General features: G+C 36.4%; 1 protein-coding gene across 1 annotated transcript; it reads left to right on the top strand.

Annotated features, from left to right (window-relative positions):
* The first annotated feature begins 1,308 nt into the window (after positions 1–1,308).
* Positions 1,309–13,528, top strand: LOC121371118 (protein stum-like). The gene is made up of 4 exons (XM_041496781.1): positions 1,309–1,700; positions 6,266–8,861; positions 9,373–9,561; positions 12,631–13,528. The coding sequence occupies exons 2-4, from the start codon at positions 6,335–6,337 to the stop codon at positions 12,741–12,743; spliced, it is 2,829 nt and encodes a 942-aa protein (XP_041352715.1). The 5' UTR covers positions 1,309–1,700; positions 6,266–6,334; the 3' UTR covers positions 12,744–13,528.
* Positions 13,529–18,468: the final 4,940 nt, after the last annotated feature.

Here is an 18,468-nt window from a genome sequence, read left to right as displayed (position 1 = left end):
GTATGTTATTTTAGCCCTCAAAGGTGGGGGGTGCTATGCTATGACAGCCAGTGATCACTACGGGATCTGCAATCTATATTTTATTATCTACATAGCACAACTTGTGATATACCTTAGGAATACATGTAACGTTATAATCCTATATTTTATTATCTACATAGCACAACTTATGATATACCTCAGGAATAAATGTAACGTTATAATCCTATATTTTATTATCTACATAGCACAACTTATGATATACCTCAGGAATACATGTAATGTTATAATTATAATTTTGGCACCAAAGGCCTTTCATCAGAGGTTATGGCATACAATGTACAAGGACTTGGACGTGGAGGCTTTCAAAACGTTTTATGGTAGTCGGTTGAAGGCTATTTCTCAGTGCAACATATCACTGACAGAAATGTATTTACTTTTTAATTTTTAACAGCTATGCTCATAATGTGTACCACCGGTGGGGCAGAATAAGGTTACATTGTGCAAACACCAAGGGTAAGTTCAGTCAGCTGTTTATCGCTAACACTTGTTAGATTGTTTTGGCTTTTTTTGATTGGTTGTTTGTTGTTGTTTTGTTTTGTTTTTTGTGTTGGGGGGGGGGGGGGGGTATTTTGTTGTTGTTTTGGGGTTTTCGGGGGGTTGGACTAAAAACTAAACCGAATCACTACTTCAAGAACCAGTCAAAATAGTTTGCAAACGTTTAGCGAAAAACAGCTGACTGAACGCAAGCCTGATACGACTGTTTTGACCGATTCATGGACGTATTCCATCATGGCTCTGTGTGTGTGTGTGTGTGTGCGTGCGTGCGTGCGTGCGTGTACGTGTTGTATGTGTGCCCACTTAGTTTTGTCTCGTGTCGGTTGTAAATTGTCGAACCTGTCTTGGTAGTGGCAGTCCTCCTACAGACGGGTTAGGAAATTATAGTCCACCTATAGACAAAGACAAAGCATTTCATGGACGCAATCACGACCTTGTCATAACATTTCTTTGACTCTGGTTTGTACAGAGATACACGATGTTACTCAAAAGAAACATCCAAAGGAGAAAATGGTCTGAACAGAATTGAAATTTGAACGACAAAACCGTTGTTAAAAACAAGTATGTCGTTATTGCGACATTGTAACAATAACAGTATTTAATAGCTGTACACAGTTAAAACTGTTCTTCTCCCATGTCATTAAATAAACATTCCTTTCTTTTTCCATCATTTTCATATTGATTAAAAAAAGAAAGAAGCAAAAACCTTTATGCTGTCGCAACATTTTCGTGAACCACACTGACATAATTGCATATGGCATGGACGTTTTTCTATGGCATCAAATACCTTTGTACCCGTATTGACGTCAACATATTGGAAGTACCCTAATCTCCACTATAGAGGTGAAGAGAGTGGAGTGTAAAGATTAGACATTCATAGCAGGCGAGGCGAAAAGCTGCTAGACGTTTGACACTAATTACAATCTAGGAAGTTACCTGCGCATTAATGCCTTAATAAGTCACAAGCAGTGAGTTGGTTTTAACTACAGGACGCGCCATTGTGTGCTGGACCGGGCGTCATGGTAGGGTAGCATTGATCACACTGGCGGAATATGGAAAGACCATCGATCCGGGTATCAGGAATCTATATATGTGATGTGGAGACCGACATAAACGCCATTTCAGAGTTCGGTTAAAACTGGTAGTCCGTTTCTTAGATACAGGTAAATATAATTTGTTAATATTAATTTTGATGATTTAGGCAGACATACAGACAGACATAGAATTGAATAGGATGGAATAGATAGATAGATAGATATGTATATATGTTGGCAGGTCGATAGCTTCAGGTAGGTGGGTGGGTTGGGGTGGATGAATGATAACAAGCCCATAATATATATCATTACATACATAATTTTGATTACAGTATCACCTATTTTTACGGTATTCCGAAAAATCACAAAAGTGATATTGCAAAAGCTGTAACAGCAAAATGCTGAATACATAAATGCTTGCGACCGAATGACCTAACATTCAGACCAAGTGTAGGTGGTCATAATAGTATTACACAACACCTCGGTCATATATGAACATTTTACTTCTTTTTTTTACTAGCCGTCGGGCATGGCAATAGTAGTTATTTACTAGCCCAACACTGAATATCACTAACAATGGGAGTGGGGCTACCGTAATCTAGAAGTCCTGTATTAGTATTGTATCAATCAGATACAAATCAGCTCCACTGGTCTATAACTATTACCTGGTAGTCAGTAGAGCTCATTTCAACCAGACTGAGTATTGTATTAGAAAGAAATGTGTGTTATTTCAGTCACACGTAGCATTAACAGATACATGATACAGTTATGGATACCAAAATGGCACCAACTTATGCCACTTTCGTACTTGGATATTTTGAGCAGTTATTATATCGTAATATGGAATGGAAATATGGACATTATTTTTGGATTTTTTAGGAAATTTGTTTTAAACGATTTTTAGATGACATCCACAGTCGGTGTAATGAACTTATTTTATTATATCCCTCTGAAATTTACAATTGCAATTAATAATACACCAATATCATTCTTAGATGTGCAGCTTAAAAATAGAATTATATCAGCTGACATTTACAGTAAACCTGCTAATACATGAAGTCATTTAAACTCAAAACATACAAAAGTTAATATTCCATTTAGTTTAGCATCAAGTAGTGTATCAATAGTGTCAGATACAAGTGTGGAAAAAAACGTCTCCAAGAACTGGAGGTTTATTAGAAATATATATATATATAGTAGAATTCCATTGGCTCGAACGCCCAACGGTCGAACCTACCGGTATTCTCGAACCAAGAACAAAGTCCCGATTTTTCTCTCTATTAAACCCTTTTATTTTGGTGCTGATTGGTCGCTTACCCCTAGGGTCGAACAGAAGCTTTCTCTCGAACCGATTTATTGGTCCGAACTGTAAAATTAAATATATTTAGCTCGAACAGCAAAGAAATATGTATATATATAAAAATTTATGTAGGAATTTTTCATCGACCTGGATGCAGCCTAACGGTAGAAAAAACGTCTGAAAGTTATTGAGCTGATCTTTTTGGCACCTAACACAACCAGTCAAACACAGCCCATGGACCAAGGCGTGATAAACAACCTGAAAAGCCCCTATAAACAACTTGCTATCATGAAGCAGCTCCATACAGCAGACAGAAACATAGACGTGCTAATTACGGTACTGGATGCAATGTATTTGATGCAGGTGACACACAAAACAATAGCCAATTGTTTCCGTCACGCCAAGTTTGTTTCCAGCTCTAATACGACTGTGAATGGAGTTTTATATATTCTCCATTATATAAATTTGTCAGTCGTATTTGTTTATTAACGCTGATCAATAATTGTTACAAATATATATCTCATCCGACATTTGACGGCGACTTCGTTACTCATGAGTCAATCGGATCATCTTGCCCAAGCCGGTTTTATGGAAATATGTGAAGTTGTCCGATTGCTTTTTGTGTTACAGAAGCACCCGATAACGGCCGAATGCATGGTTCGAACTACCCGATGGGTCGAACAGATTTTGATGCACCGACAGTGTTCGAGCCAATGAGATTCTACTGTATATATATATATATATATATATATATATATATATATATATATATATATATATATATACACACACACTTCTGTGTAAAATATAATTATGAAGATGACATACATATATATATATATATATATATATATATATATATATATATATATATATATATATATATATATACTGAAATTGACAAGAATCATACTAATGTTGACAAGAAACACCCCCTTGTTACTACATATAACCCTAATAATACAAGTGTATGTCATCTTCATAATTATATTTTACACAGAAGTGAAAAAATTAATAAGATATTACACAAAAACATACATTTAAAAACAGTAAAAGGCAAGCCAAAAATTTAAAAACTACTTTTCTGCACAATCTAAATTTGAATTGGATAAACAATAAAAACTGTGTCAAAATGCGGAATTAGTCGATGCGCTACTTGCACACTAAGGTCAACCATTTACCTATATAAATGGAAAAACATTCACAGTTAAACAAAATATGAATTTTAAATTTTTTAAAAATAATATTTTACTCTTTAATATTCTTTTTAAAACCTGTGGTGATTTTTATATAGGAAAAGCCAATGGAAAATTAAACCTACGCTTTAAAGTACATAGACAAAAAACTAAATCAGCATATGAGATTATCATTATACATAGACAGAAAACTAAATCAGCAAATGAGACTATCATTGCATCAGTATTTAATGTATTCTAGGGGAAAAGACAGAAACCGTATATATGCATTAAAATTAATGGTAATTAACTATGGAGCTGGAATGACACTGATCGACGTCTCGACAGATATTCATTCGTGTTTTTGGCTGCAATACAATTCAAGTGGTAATTTCCAGGTGTGTGTGTGTATATATATATATATATATATATATATATATATATATATATATATATATATATATATACACATACATACATACATACCCGATGTAATAATTTTTCATATCACATACTTTCAGAATTTGATAACTTTGCAAATTAAATGTAAATTAATCAAGTAAACGTACTACGGCGACACTCCAGAACTGACGTGTGAATGCATGAACAGTCGTCAAATAAAAACATTTTAACAGCAACTTTACAAAGCAAGTTGTGCAGCGTTCTGAAAACAAAAAACTCTCATGCACTAGCTTATTTTTATGTTAGGATATCTCACGTCGCTCTCATTCAAAAAGACACCGCGTCACATATCCACACGTCATTTGAATATCGATCGATGACTGGCTTGAATTTTAGATGCATATATAGTTTACACAAATAGGTTGCACAACGTTTCAGATTATATGATAAAGAGGTTATTACCCTCATGTGTTTCGGTATCATCAGTATCATATATTAGAAATAACAATAATGTATTATGCTTGTCAGGGGCTCGCATTACACAATTTATATTCATAGTATATGATATATATATTATGAGTACGTGTATTCTGGGACAAGTGAATTAATATTTTTTTATCCACAGTTCTGCTTGGGGATGGGGTTGCACCACATTTACATATATTTATATGCACATTCACAATCTCTGTCCATCCATTTAATGTTGAATTTGTCTGTTACTCGAGTATTCCACGGGGCAACAGTGCTGTCGAGGCCGAATTCCATTTGGTACTCATTTGAAATTCTTATTCAGATCTAAAACATAGATTCATCAAAACATATACTAGAAACATCAATCAGTTTATAAGTTGATTCAGCTTCTAACTATTCAAAATGATATGCAGATATGAATTTGTGACATTCTTCATTAAACGGGAGTATTTTGAGGTTGTGGAGTGTAGCCTAGGTTTGTGTGTGTGTGTGTGTTTTCTGTGTTTGTGTGGGGGGTTGGTGTTGGGGTTTTTGTGGGAAGTTGTTCTTTGGGGTGGGGTTGTTATTGTTTTTTGTTGTTTGTTTTGAGGGGGTTGTTTTGTTGTTGTTTTTGTGGGGGTTTTGTTTGTTTGGAGGGGTTGGGGTTTTTTTGTGTGGTTTTTTTTTTTTGGGGGGGGGGTATTTTTTTTTGGGGGGGGGGGGGTGTCTTTTAATTAAAAATATTCATTGACACATTTTTAATACCATCTAAAACTGCATTCTTCAATAAGTATATTTATATTTTACTATTTTAGTGTTGGATCTTGGCAGTTCAAGGTTATTATTGTTGTTCATTTGCTAATAGTAATTTGAGCCTGGTGATGAGATAAAACGATCTTCGGAACAGACATTAATTTTGAAGACATTATTTTGTTTTAATACAACACCAATTCCGTTTTTAACAAAACCAATCATACACATTGCATCTATCCAGACTGTCTGTCCAGGTCAGAGGTGATTGGTGGTTAGTGGGTCTGGAGTCGCTGTAGTGGTCTTACATACCCTATAGAGACCTAATTCACCAAACTTTCGCAACTTTGCGATCTCGCAGTGCAATGTAAAAAGACTTGCAAAGAGGATGCTTTGTTATCTAACAGAGCCTAAGAGACCTTTGTGAATTGGGCCCCTGAATGTTAAAGTTAGCTGACTCTGGTCGAATACTGGGAAGTTAACTCATCGCCAACCGCCTTAAAATTGACGACAACAACAATGTTACCGAGGACAAAATTCAACTACTTGTTTTTTAAAGGCAGGTTTGTTTTATTTGCAATTTTATGACTAACCTTATTTTATGTATAATTTTTCAGACCCTTCCGTTGTCATGTCCACATTTTCACCCGGTACATAGTAGTGCTGTTTGACGACTAAAACAAAAAATGTCGGTGGAGGAGACAGATCATAATCCCATCGAGTTCTCTGACAATCAATCTACAGCCGACACCAGTGTTATTAATTTATCATCTCAGCTAGGGAATTCGGATGGGGATAACGGTCTGATGATTTCAAACAATGAACACGAATCACTAGAGAAAACGATAGTGGAAACTGAATTAATTGTTACACAAAATGTACAGGATGTGCACGATCCAGTTGCATTTAATCAAGCTAGTGCTGATAATGGTGAATTAATTAATGAAGAAAATGGAAATGAAAATATTAAAGCAGAAGCAGACGGCAGATCAAGCGCAGCATCTTTTAAACTGTCGGATCAGGAAAAGAATGAAGCTGAATCAGAAGTTAAAAACGAGTTTCTATCAATATCTATAGAAAACCAGAGTTCTCATCCAACGTACAGCGACAATTCCACTGTGGAAAAACCTAGTTCTGCTGGTGAAAGCAGTAAACAAGAATTCCAAAACGAAAATATAAAACCAGCAGTAGATGATAATTCAAGTACTGTATCACTTAAACAATCTGCTTTAGATAAGAATGAGACTGACTTTGTGAATGAAAAGGACAATGCAACATCGTCTACAGAAGAACAGATTCGTGACAAGTTCATCAGTGATCAACCAATTGTTGCTGGTGGGACTCCCCACGATCGTGACAATATCACAACTGATCAACCAAGTGTTAGTGAGGAAAGAAGTAAAGAAGAATCGGTGAAAGAAATAGACAATAGTTCAAATATTGTTTCATTTAAACAGTTAGATTTAGACAAGAACGATGCTGAATTTCACCGCGAGAAAGGCCGTGTATCAGTAAATACAGAAGAACAGACTTCCTATCCTATAAAAAGTGACTATTCTACCAGTGATCAAGCTAGTGCTACTAAGGAAAGAACTATACAAGATGCGAGTAACGAAAATGAGAACGAAAATATAAAAGCAGCAACAAATGATAGTGTAAGTATCGAATCACCTAAACAGTCCGATTCAGACAAAAACGAGGATTTTGGTGTAAAAGATAAACCTGACATTCATGTGGAAACTGGTTCTCCACGTGCTTCAGATATGGAAAATAGCGAGAGCAAACAAGCTGGTGTGGTATTAATCACAGAGCCTGTGCCAAGTAAAGAATCTGGTTCTGTTCTAAACGCAGAGCTAGAGTCGAAAACAGGTCAAGATAAAATTCAAGATACAGCGATAACTGAACAAATACTCCCGCCAATCGAGATTCCCAGTAACACTGCTGATCCAAGGTTAGAAAATCCTGAGGATCAGAAGGAAGATTCGTTTAAAAGAGATACAGACACAGGAGTCAATAATAAAGAGCAAACTCTTATAAAAACAACTACCAGGTCTAGTAAAGCGGTTATTCAAGGAAGGGCGGTTACAAAGATAAAATCTGAGAAAGAAAGAAAAAGCAGCACGGGTCGGGATTTGACATCAAAGAATACAGGACGAAAAATTTCAACGCCAAGAATTTCGACCAGCAAAAAGGATGAGTCCAAAGTTTCCACTTCTAAAGATAACAAAAAGTCTCCTCTTACAAGAAAGCTTGGCGTTGACCATTCCCGAGAAAGAATTAACCAAACGGCATCCGTCAAAGATACAAATTTACACAAATCTTCAGTTAGTGACAAATCGTCTACTGTGGGCAACCAAGGATCAGAACCCTCCAAGGATAGACAAACTAGTGATAAAGATGCTGAAAAGAAACAAGAACATTCCAAACCTGAAAAAATTAGTGATAACATAGATGCTGAAAAGAAACAACAACTTCTTCAAAGTCAAAAGAACTCGGATGCTGAAACATTGTCATCAACCCGGGTACACGATGCGACAGAAGATAAAAATGTAAAATCAAACAGCACCTGTACAATTATTAATGAAAAAGAACGAAGTAAAACGTCTCAAAAGGTGAAATGGAATGAAAATGTAGCACTCCAGTTGAAGGGTCTTACGAAACCACTACCTAACGGTAATATAAGTTCTAAACAAAATAAACAAGAAGACTTAAAAACTGAATCAGTATCTGAAAATGAACGCAATCTGACTAACAATGTGGAAAAGGGTAAACCTGTTGCAGTAATCGAGGAAGACGCAGAAACTACGAATGAAAAGGAGAAAGAAAAGTTTAACCCAAGATCTCTTTTGGCCAAGGCGGTATTGAAAAAGGGAGGAAAGGATAAATCAGGGTCCGGTTTTGTAGCCATGAATGGACCAACTAAAACCCAGAGTAAGGCTTCATTGGCTGTACGTAGTGTCTCCACAGTGGATGACAAAGACGACAAACTGTCGGTGGAATCACGTCGAGACTCTACAATGCTTTCCCTCGATTCGGCATCTCGCAAGTCGGTAGACTTCCGAAACACATCCACCACCCACCATATTCCTGAAGAGAAACCCCGCTCTATCCTTAACGCTAACAATGATTCGTGGATCCGCTCAGCAATCCCTTACCAGCCACTAAGCCTGTCAATTTTGTGTCTACTTCTGAATATTTTTCTGCCCGGAACAGGTAAGTCTTCTGGTTTTAATTTTAATGGAATTTTAGCAATACATTGGGAATGGGGTATTTTCTTGAATCTCCAACTGATGTCAAAATGCAAACAAATCATGTAGCACACACGATCATTGCACAGCAATTAGGTGCACATGTATGTTAGTGTTCCGTATCAAGTATTAAAAACGGTGGCTGGGTTGGCATCTCTGCGTAAGTTTAACGGCCTGATGAAAAATGGAAATATGTAAGGCGTCTCTCTCTCTCTCTCTCTCTCTCTCTCTCTCTCTCTCTCTCTCTCTCTCTCTCTCTCTCTCTCTCTCTCTCTCTCTCTCTCTCTCTCTCACCCCTTTCCTGGACAGATAGCTCTACAATGTACAGTTGAGATGTGTGCTCAGGACAACGTTCTTTAACCTTAATTGTATATCAAAATGAATTAATTTTAGTCCATTTCTCTTACAATATTATATTTGTATGTATCTCCATTGACATCGATACTGATAGATTATGGTTATCGTTTTCATTGCAGGAACTGTACTAAGTGGGATTTCCATCCTGTGTTGTGGGAAAACGCGCGTGACTAGCAAGGACGACCACGTGACTGTAACGGTTTGTGTGAACATATGTGTGGGTGTGGCCCAACTGTTCACAATTACCTTCTGTCTTGTTGGTTGGTTCTGGAGCATCGCATGGGGAATCAAAATGGTCATCTTGTCAGGTTAGGCTACAGTGTGTAGTTACATAATAATACAGTGACACGCGTGCTAAGCAATCGTCTCAAAAATACATACATACACTGTGGTGCCCACCACCCCATTTACACATACACACATACAAACACACACACACACACACACACACACACACACAGGAACATAAACACTAACACACACACAGACATAAACACACCACATACACACAAACACACCACACACACACACACACACACATAAACATACACCACATACACGCACACTAACACACTTAAACACACACACGCGTAAACATACACACGCACACACACGGAGACACGCACACACAGAGCACACCACACACCACACCACACACACACACACATGTACACTAATTTAAAGTCTGACTACAATGTTTCATTTCTACAATATTTCACCTTCTGTTTTTTCTCAGACTGTATGTTAAAGTTTAATTTTGTGGTAATATAACTGGGCTGTCTGGGTGGACAAACAATGGGTTACAATGGTTAGTGTTTATTGAAAGAGACGTCTTACACCACCATGGTATTCATAACTGTCAGACTGTTTTTCTCTCTTTTAACATTTTGTTTAATTATCGACGCTGGTTACGTTCAGATTAAAATATAACCTTTTACATGGAGTCGGTTTTGTTAAAACGTATGAGGTTAGACATTTGGTATGGAAGTAACCAGGTGTGTGCCCAGGGCAGCATGCTTGAACCTTAATTGGATGTAAGCACGAAAATAAGTTGGAGTGAAATGAAATGAGCTGTATACCCTGGAAGAAAAAATATTTTAAGAAAACGAAAAACAGTTTTTTGCACAAAACCAATTTATTATGTCTATTATTTTGAAAAAGTTTCATTTTGATACATTTTTATTTTTACCCTCAATACACATCATAGGGTTTAGTGCAAAATGTAATTGTTCTGCATTCCACCACCACCACCACCCCACCACCCCCCCCACACACACCCCCACCCCCACCCCCGCTATTTAAATTTAAAAAGTGTGACGGTTCTTGTTTTGTTTTTGTTTAGTTTTTAAATGCGCAGACCCTAGTGTCAGCCCGTAAAAATTGACACTAAGTTTGGTTAAGTTACAAACCTGTAACACATTTGGATAACGTTACAAGAGAATTAAAAGAGTCTGTGATGTTGAAACGGTGAAATACCGTTTTAGACTAAAACTCGACTCCATAACTGTTACTTCTTTGACGCACGTGCTTTTTTAAAAATATGTTTAAAATGCATTTTGTGGTATTAGAAAAACCAGGATGACCAGAAAAACTTCGGTTGTACGGAAATGGATAAGCTAAACAATAAAATATAAGTAACGTTTGATTTCAGTGATCATAAACGGCTCTAATAGTGAAAAATATACCTTAGTGTTTAAAAACTAGGGTCTGTCCCTTTAAATCACCCGATACTAAAAAAAAAAGTATATCGACAAAGGACTGTTGGAAGCACACACCGTGTCGTTCGTAAACAATTTAATGTCATTAACAGGAAAATCATTATTCTGCGTCGCTAAAGTAATGAAACGTAACTTGAATTAAAAATACATCACACAATAAATAAAATATAAAAAATCTCAGAGATGCTAGATATTTTTGTTGACACTGCGAGAGGGAGATTAGAAAATATCGACTGGTGCCATAAAGATTAGATTCGGCGTATTCGTGTTTCTGTGAGACTTCGCGGCACAATGGGAGCGGGAGGGGAGGGCGGAAGAAAGCCACTTATAGAAATAATGATTATTGATTCTCCATTTGTAGCTTTGTGAACAGGTAAACAATTCAGTTTCACTTGGCAACCAGCATAGCGTGATGCCTTGTGGATCATTTCATGAATCAGCGATCATTATGCTATAAACAAACAAAAAAGAGAAGGAAAGTCGTGTTTAGTGCTACGAATTGTGCCTTCTAAGAGAAGTAAAGTCAATTCAGACATTTAGCGACCATTTCGTTATAAACAAAAACAGAGGGGAAATTGTGCATCCTGTTTAGCTGTGATGACATGCACAGATTAGCAGTTCGTTGGTTTTCATAATATTTACTCGTTTCCAGGTACGAATTTTAAAATGTGTGTTGCGAAATACCGGATGAATTTTTTGATGATTATGCGCTCAGAAATGATTCAGAAACTGTTTCAAGCAACGAACAAGTTTTTTTTAAAAGAAATAAAAGCCATATATATGCTAAAGTTTTGTTAAAGGACTTAGAACCTTAATGATTAGGCCTAACAACCACGTGGTTGTCCAAAATAAATTGGCATGATAAAAGGAACTCTAACCCTAAATTTGATACAAGACGAGTAGGGGCATATACTAGTCACAACAAGTTAAGGGCCAGTATCAAATAATTTTACCTTACTTTAAAAAATTTTTAAAACAAAACATTAGGGACGGCGATAGTTAATGAAAAGTAGGTTATATAAATGAATAAAGCATTTCAGAGTGCATGTACATGAGCCTTTTGTTCACAGCTTGTTTGGTTGCCGGTAGAAAGCGTATGGCAAATGTATTTTTAAAAACCCAAGATTGTTAGACTTTTTAGCCATTCCATCATTCATTAGCTTGCAAGAACGTTTCCATACCACTGGCAAAAAGAATGGGATACCCCTCTCAGACGCAGTGTTCACGTGGCCCTTAACTTGTAAATCTATAAAGCTACCTCTCGAAGCTTGGTGTACGCTGGGTCACTATATAATCTAAAACATCCCGGTGTTCACGCGAGATATGAATGAACGAAACTCTACGTTTAAACGCATTTACTATAATAAAAACAAAATATCAATTATTTGGTAAAAATGGAATAGGGACAAAGACATGCCACCTCGAGGGAATATCCATGTCAAACCCCCTTAGATCCGCCCAGACAGATACTTCAAATAGATGTGGCCAAGTAGAACTGGAACTTTGTACAATACAAATTTTGTTTATAACAGTCAAACATGGCCTGTTCTACTTCTACTTTTTTATTTTACACTATTTTGCTAATATTTGTTGTGTTGTCGTTAAATTAGAAATTTATATTGTAAGATTGTATTTTATTTTTTTATTTTTTGTTTACAGTTGAATATCGACGTGAACTGAAAGCTAAACGAGAAATGGAGCTACAAGCTATGGCTCTAAGTGCTTTTGGATCTCCGACTCGAGTCCGCAACCTGTTCAATACAACGGCTTGATGACGAACTTTCTTACACACCCTTTATAGAGAACGCTGTGATTTGCACGGATGTTCGGGTCCTGGTCTGAGGTTATAGGTGTATGATTAGTACCAGTCGATGAAACACCGATGCACGCTACGCTATATAGCGTATGTTCATATGTATAGAGACACAGGCTATATAGCATATCGCGCATCGGAGTTCAATCGACGGGTACTAATCATACACCTATAACCTCAGAACAGGACCTGAAGGTCCGTGGTGATTTGTGGTATCACGTAGTGATTGATTTATCGACATCTGATTGGCTGTTTCGCGGTGACGACCTGGACGCCAAAGCCGCACTGACCAATGAAATAACTTTCACCATCATCTTTGTGGCGTATGTCTATTGTGCGAATGCACCATAAATACAGATACTTTATTCAATTCTGTTTCGCACATTAGAGAGGCCTACTTTTTGAAACCACTGTGTAAGATGGTAAGATGAACGGTATCCAATGGCCACTCGTGTGGTACTGCCTATAAACAAATTATTATAGAACGATTTCATACACGCATGTGCACATACTATTTTAATTGTAATTACTAGTCACTTTGACAAAACTCGAAATGGATGTGGCTGGTACAAGTTGAGACTAGTACTAAGTGAGATATTACACTGCAGTGGGATAGGAAGGAAATAAATGTTTTATATAACGACGCACTCAACACATTTTATTTACGGTTATATGGCGTCAGACATATGGTTAAGGACCACACAGATTTAAAGATAGGAAACCCGCTGTCGCTACTTCATGTGCTACTCTTTCCGATTAGCAGCAAGGGATCTTTTATATGCACCACCTCACAGACAGGATAGTACATACCACGGCCTTTGTTACACCAGTTGTGGAGTACTGACTGGAACAAGAAATAGCCCAAAGGGGACACCGACGGCGATCGATCTTAAACCGACCGCGCATCAAGCGAGCACTTTACCACTGAGCTACGGTCACCCCCTGCAGTGGGATAGATGGGCCTACCCACATATTTTGAGGTTCACTGCCTCTGACTGACGAAACTACATGCACTTTCATCTAGTTTGGACTTGAAAGTAAATACGGTACAATTCTGGACTTTCTTTAAGTTTCTGTACATTCTGTTAAATATTAAAGTTTATTAAATCATGTTATGTTCTTTGGAAATATATGTTATCTTTTTGTAATGTGTATACTTTTAGAGCTAGCCCTATTTGATATTGTGAAATCGTAAATACGTCTATAATGACGTCTAAATAAGTCTAGTTTGCATGTGTATTAGATTCATTTGTGCCATGTTTAATTTTATTACAGTGTGGTGCCTCACTTCTCATTCGGTCCCTTTTAAAACTCGTGCGTTTTCAATCGTTTTGCTATGATGTATGATTAAAAATACATGATGTATTCTTTATATAAACAAGTTGGTTGATCCATTCTTTCTATTGTAAAATCTTCCCATTGTTTGTTTAAAGATATTCAATTTAATGTCATTTATAGAAATAGAGCAAAAATAGTTTAAGCTCAACCAGCTACTCGTACAGCACCTACAATCGAAGGAAGGAATGCTTTATTTAACGACGCTCTCAACTCAATATGGCATCAAACATATGGTTAAGGACCACACATATAATGACGACCAACGGGCCCACCGTCGGGGATCGATTGTTCACCGATCGTGCATCAGTCGAACGCTTTACCACTGGTGTACGACCCGCTTCCAACAACTAAGGAAGATGAAGTCCTGTTAAAAAATTGAACTTTGTTTTGTTTAACGACACCACTAGAGCACATTAATTAATCATTGGCTATTGGATGTCAAACATTTGGTAATTCTGACACGTAGTCATCAGAGGAAACCAGCTATATTTGTTCTAATACAGCAAGGGATATTTTATATGCACTTTCCCACAGAAAGGAAAGCACATACTACTGCCTTTGAAAGTCCTGTTAATGTCAATACTCTAAGACGACGTCTATATGAGTTTGTTTTGTTTAAAGTTTGTTTGTTTTATTTAATGACGCCACTAGATTGTTTTGTTTAAAGACATCACTAGAGCACATCGATTTATTAATTATCGGCTATTGAATGTCAAACATTAAATTGGAAATTTTGACAGTTAGAGAGAAAACCCAATATATTTTTCTATTAGTAGCAAGGGATCTTTTATATGCACCATCCCACATACAGGATAGCACATACCACGGCATTTGGTATACCAGTCGTGGTGCACTGGCTGGAACGAGAAATAGCCCATTGACGTTTTAAGATATGGAAATGCCGATTTTGTATAAATAACGTTATCTCGCCTTCATGTAAAATTCTTTAATCCCATTGGTTGTTTGCCGTTGGACAAATCCCTTATTCCCCTGTGGGCGGAGCCAAATTCTCTTATACCCCGTCTGTAATTTCCAACAGTTTCCAGCCGCCCCAGTTAATGCTAAAGCAATAATTAGATTATAAATAACATTGATAATCAACCAAGTATACATAATTAATTTTATTTTTACTATAAAATACACTATTTCAATACTTTTAAAAGCTGCAACGTTGAACTCGGCCACCTAATTACGGTCGTGGTGTTATTGTATTAATGCGCGATTAGCAACAGTTGTTGTTTTTTGTTTTTTTTAATATTTTTATTTTTTTACTACATACATTTCTAATTAAAAAAAAGTGTTTTTTATTTTTTGTATTAATATCTGTTTCAGACAATTTTGTATTACAAACATTTGAAGTTAAAAACTCGTTTAACGACGGAACTATTTTTCGTCACTGGCAAGTGGTTTCGTTCGCGTCCGCGTGGTACGGCTCCGTTAATAAATTGTTAACAATTATTTTCTGGCGTTATTTTGATTATTTGGCTATATGGTTTAACATGTCGGCAAGATAAATTCGTTGTAGAAGCATATCTCGGGGTATATGGCTTTTTATGTACCCTCTGTGTGCTCTTTTACCCCCTCGCCTTCGGCTCGGGGTAAAAGAACACACAGAGGGTACATAAAAAGCCATATACCCCTCGTGATGCTTCTACAACTTATATTGTACCACTGGGTGTTTGTTTTTTTTTGTGGGGGGGGGGGGGGGTGGGTGGGGGGGGTTTTCAATGCTGTTCAGACTTTCCCATCTAAAATCACAAAACCGACCAATTACATAGTCCCAAAGAAAAGAAAAGTATCACTTGGATATCATGAGTGGTCGTTTTTGCTCAAAACTACCCTACCAATAGGCCTATTGTCCGAACCAAATTGTTAACAACTACGAAAAATTACTCTCCTACCTTTAATTGCCGTTAGATTTCCTCCAAAGTTTGTCCAGACACAAATCGCAATAAAAACCACTACAAATATACAGATTCCACACACAAGACTGCAACGATGTCGCCGATATTGTCTTTGCTGAGATTGCATAGGAAAAAATACATGTAGTTTTCTGCCATCTGCCATGTTGTTTGTTTATGGAATACTCTTCAAGAGGGGTGAAAGCCTCCAAAGTATGTGACACAATTAATATGAAATCGATGATCTCTAGTGGTATCATTAAAATAATAATAAAAAAATAAATAAAAAAAATACGTCATCACGTTTGCTTTTATATCATAACATGTTATGACGTTGTTAGATTAAGTCCTATCCTTTCACCCCTCTTGAAGAATATTCCATAAAAAGTCAAAATGGCAGCTGATACAAAATTACATGCTTTTTTCCCTATGCGCTCTCAGCGAAGTCGATATAGATGATATGGTTAGCATCTGGTATGTGGAATCTGTGTCATTGTAATGGGTTTTTTCAAGATATGTGTCTGGACAAACTTTGGAGGAAATCTAACGGAAATTAAAGGTAGGAGAGTAATTTTTCGTAGTTGTTAACAATTTGGTTCGGACAATAGGTTGTCCAGTTTAGAGATGTTTCACTGTAGATTACAATAATAAAAGGTTAATAACCATAACCCACTCTCTTCAAAAAAATAATCATAAACCTATCTCTTCAAAAATATTAATCAATGTGCTATGGCAATGAACCAAAAACAAATATCAAATAATGGGAGAATACAGCCCATTTAATAACTTGATTTGGTCACAATCTACCGGCCTCGGTGGCGTCGTGGTTAGGCCATTGGTCTATAGGCTGGTAGGTACTGGGTTCGGATCCCAGTCGAGGCATGGGATTTGTAATCCAGATACCGACTCCTGACCCTGAGTGAGTGCTTCGCAAGGCTCAATGGGTAGGTGTAAACCACTTCCCCGACCAGTGATCCATAACTGGTTCAACAAAGGCCATGGTTTGTGCTATCCTGCCTGTGGGAAGCACAAATAAAAGATCCCTTGCTGCTAATCGGAAAGAGTAGCCCATGTAGTGGCGACAGCGGGTTTCCTCTGAAAATCACTGTGGTCCTTATGTCTGATGCCATATAACCGTAAATAAAATGTGTTGATTGCGTCGTTAAATAAAACATCTTTCTTTGGTCACAATCTATTAAAAAATTATCTAATTTACTGAAGCAAAACATTATCTATGGTAACGCAACTTGCATCTATCAATAAATCAAAACCATTACCTACATCAATAAATTAATGTATCTGCTTCTGCTATCAACAATTTCATATCAGACATTAAAATAAAAACTATTGCCGTTTTGTAATGTAATTTTATACATTATTTGTACACACATGAGAGGAAAAGCAGACTTGGGCAAGTGAAAAGTGAAAACGTGCATTTGCATCCAGGATCAAGCTGTGCAAAAAGTATTTTGTTAATTGCAATAAATTAGATCAAAATTCTAAAATAAGATACAGTTTACATTTTTGTAGGTAAAAATGACATGAATTTTTTATTTTATTTTAAGCACGAAACAATATTTTGTCAGAAATGACATACTATATTGTAAAAGGACAAATTGCATTTAAACTTTTATTTCAAATCTGAGCATTTTTTTAATAAATGTTTTATCATTAGTAGGTTGGATTGTGATTTACATACAAGAAACCTAACCTATTATCACAAAATTTAAATGTACATTTTATATACACCATTCCCAGACAGGATAGTACATACCACAGCCTTTGTTACACCAGTTGTATATCAATTGCTGGAACGAGAAATAGTCTAATGTGTCCACCTAGAAATACTGTACAGGCGAGTTCTTCAGGGTTAAAAATTAACACAAAAACCATGATCGCCAGCAGGGCCAGTTGAAGAAAAATCTTACTGGCCCTTCTCAAATTCAACTAGCCCTCCAAGTATCACATTGGAACTTAACTGAACAGCCAAATAATAGTCATGTGTTCACCATACATAGTCTGTTTGCCTCAAAAGAAAACCGATGGATTGGCGTTTAACTTATAATGAATAAAGTTGAAATTCATATAAAAACATGTTAAGTTTTAAACCATTACCAACTCAAATAAATAAAAAAATTTAAAAAGAAATAAAGTATAACTAAAAAGGTATCATTAAATTATACACATTAAATCTCATTTTTATACGGGGTGAAGGTCATGTATTAGTTTTGTCATTCAGATTACCTTGGACGTTCCATAAATTTCTTTAAAACCTGTATCAGAAAAAAAAAAAGGTTAACCTATGCAGTTTGATGGTAATTTGTAAATAATTTTTGTTTTAATTTACACTGGACTTTCACCCCCAATAAAATTTTATTTGAGATGGTATGGGTTTAAAACTTAATAAATTAATGTTTTTATACGAATGTTATTATTTTGGCACTG

This window comes from Gigantopelta aegis, chromosome 4 (genome assembly GCF_016097555.1).
Source record: "Gigantopelta aegis isolate Gae_Host chromosome 4, Gae_host_genome, whole genome shotgun sequence".
Taxonomy (NCBI): domain Eukaryota; kingdom Metazoa; phylum Mollusca; class Gastropoda; order Neomphalida; family Peltospiridae; genus Gigantopelta; species Gigantopelta aegis.
Note: the sequence above shows the minus strand (reverse complement) of the source record. Positions and strands in the feature narration are given on the sequence as shown.

Coding starts and splice junctions, on each gene's coding strand:
- LOC121371118 (XM_041496781.1), top strand. CDS start 6,335: ATGTCGGTGGAGGAGACAGATCATAATCCCATCGAGTTCTCTGACAAT. Junction 8,862..9,372: donor TATTTTTCTGCCCGGAACAG/GTAAGTCTTCTG, acceptor TTTTCATTGCAG/GAACTGTACTAAGTGGGATT. Junction 9,562..12,630: donor CAAAATGGTCATCTTGTCAG/GTTAGGCTACAG, acceptor TTTTGTTTACAG/TTGAATATCGACGTGAACTG.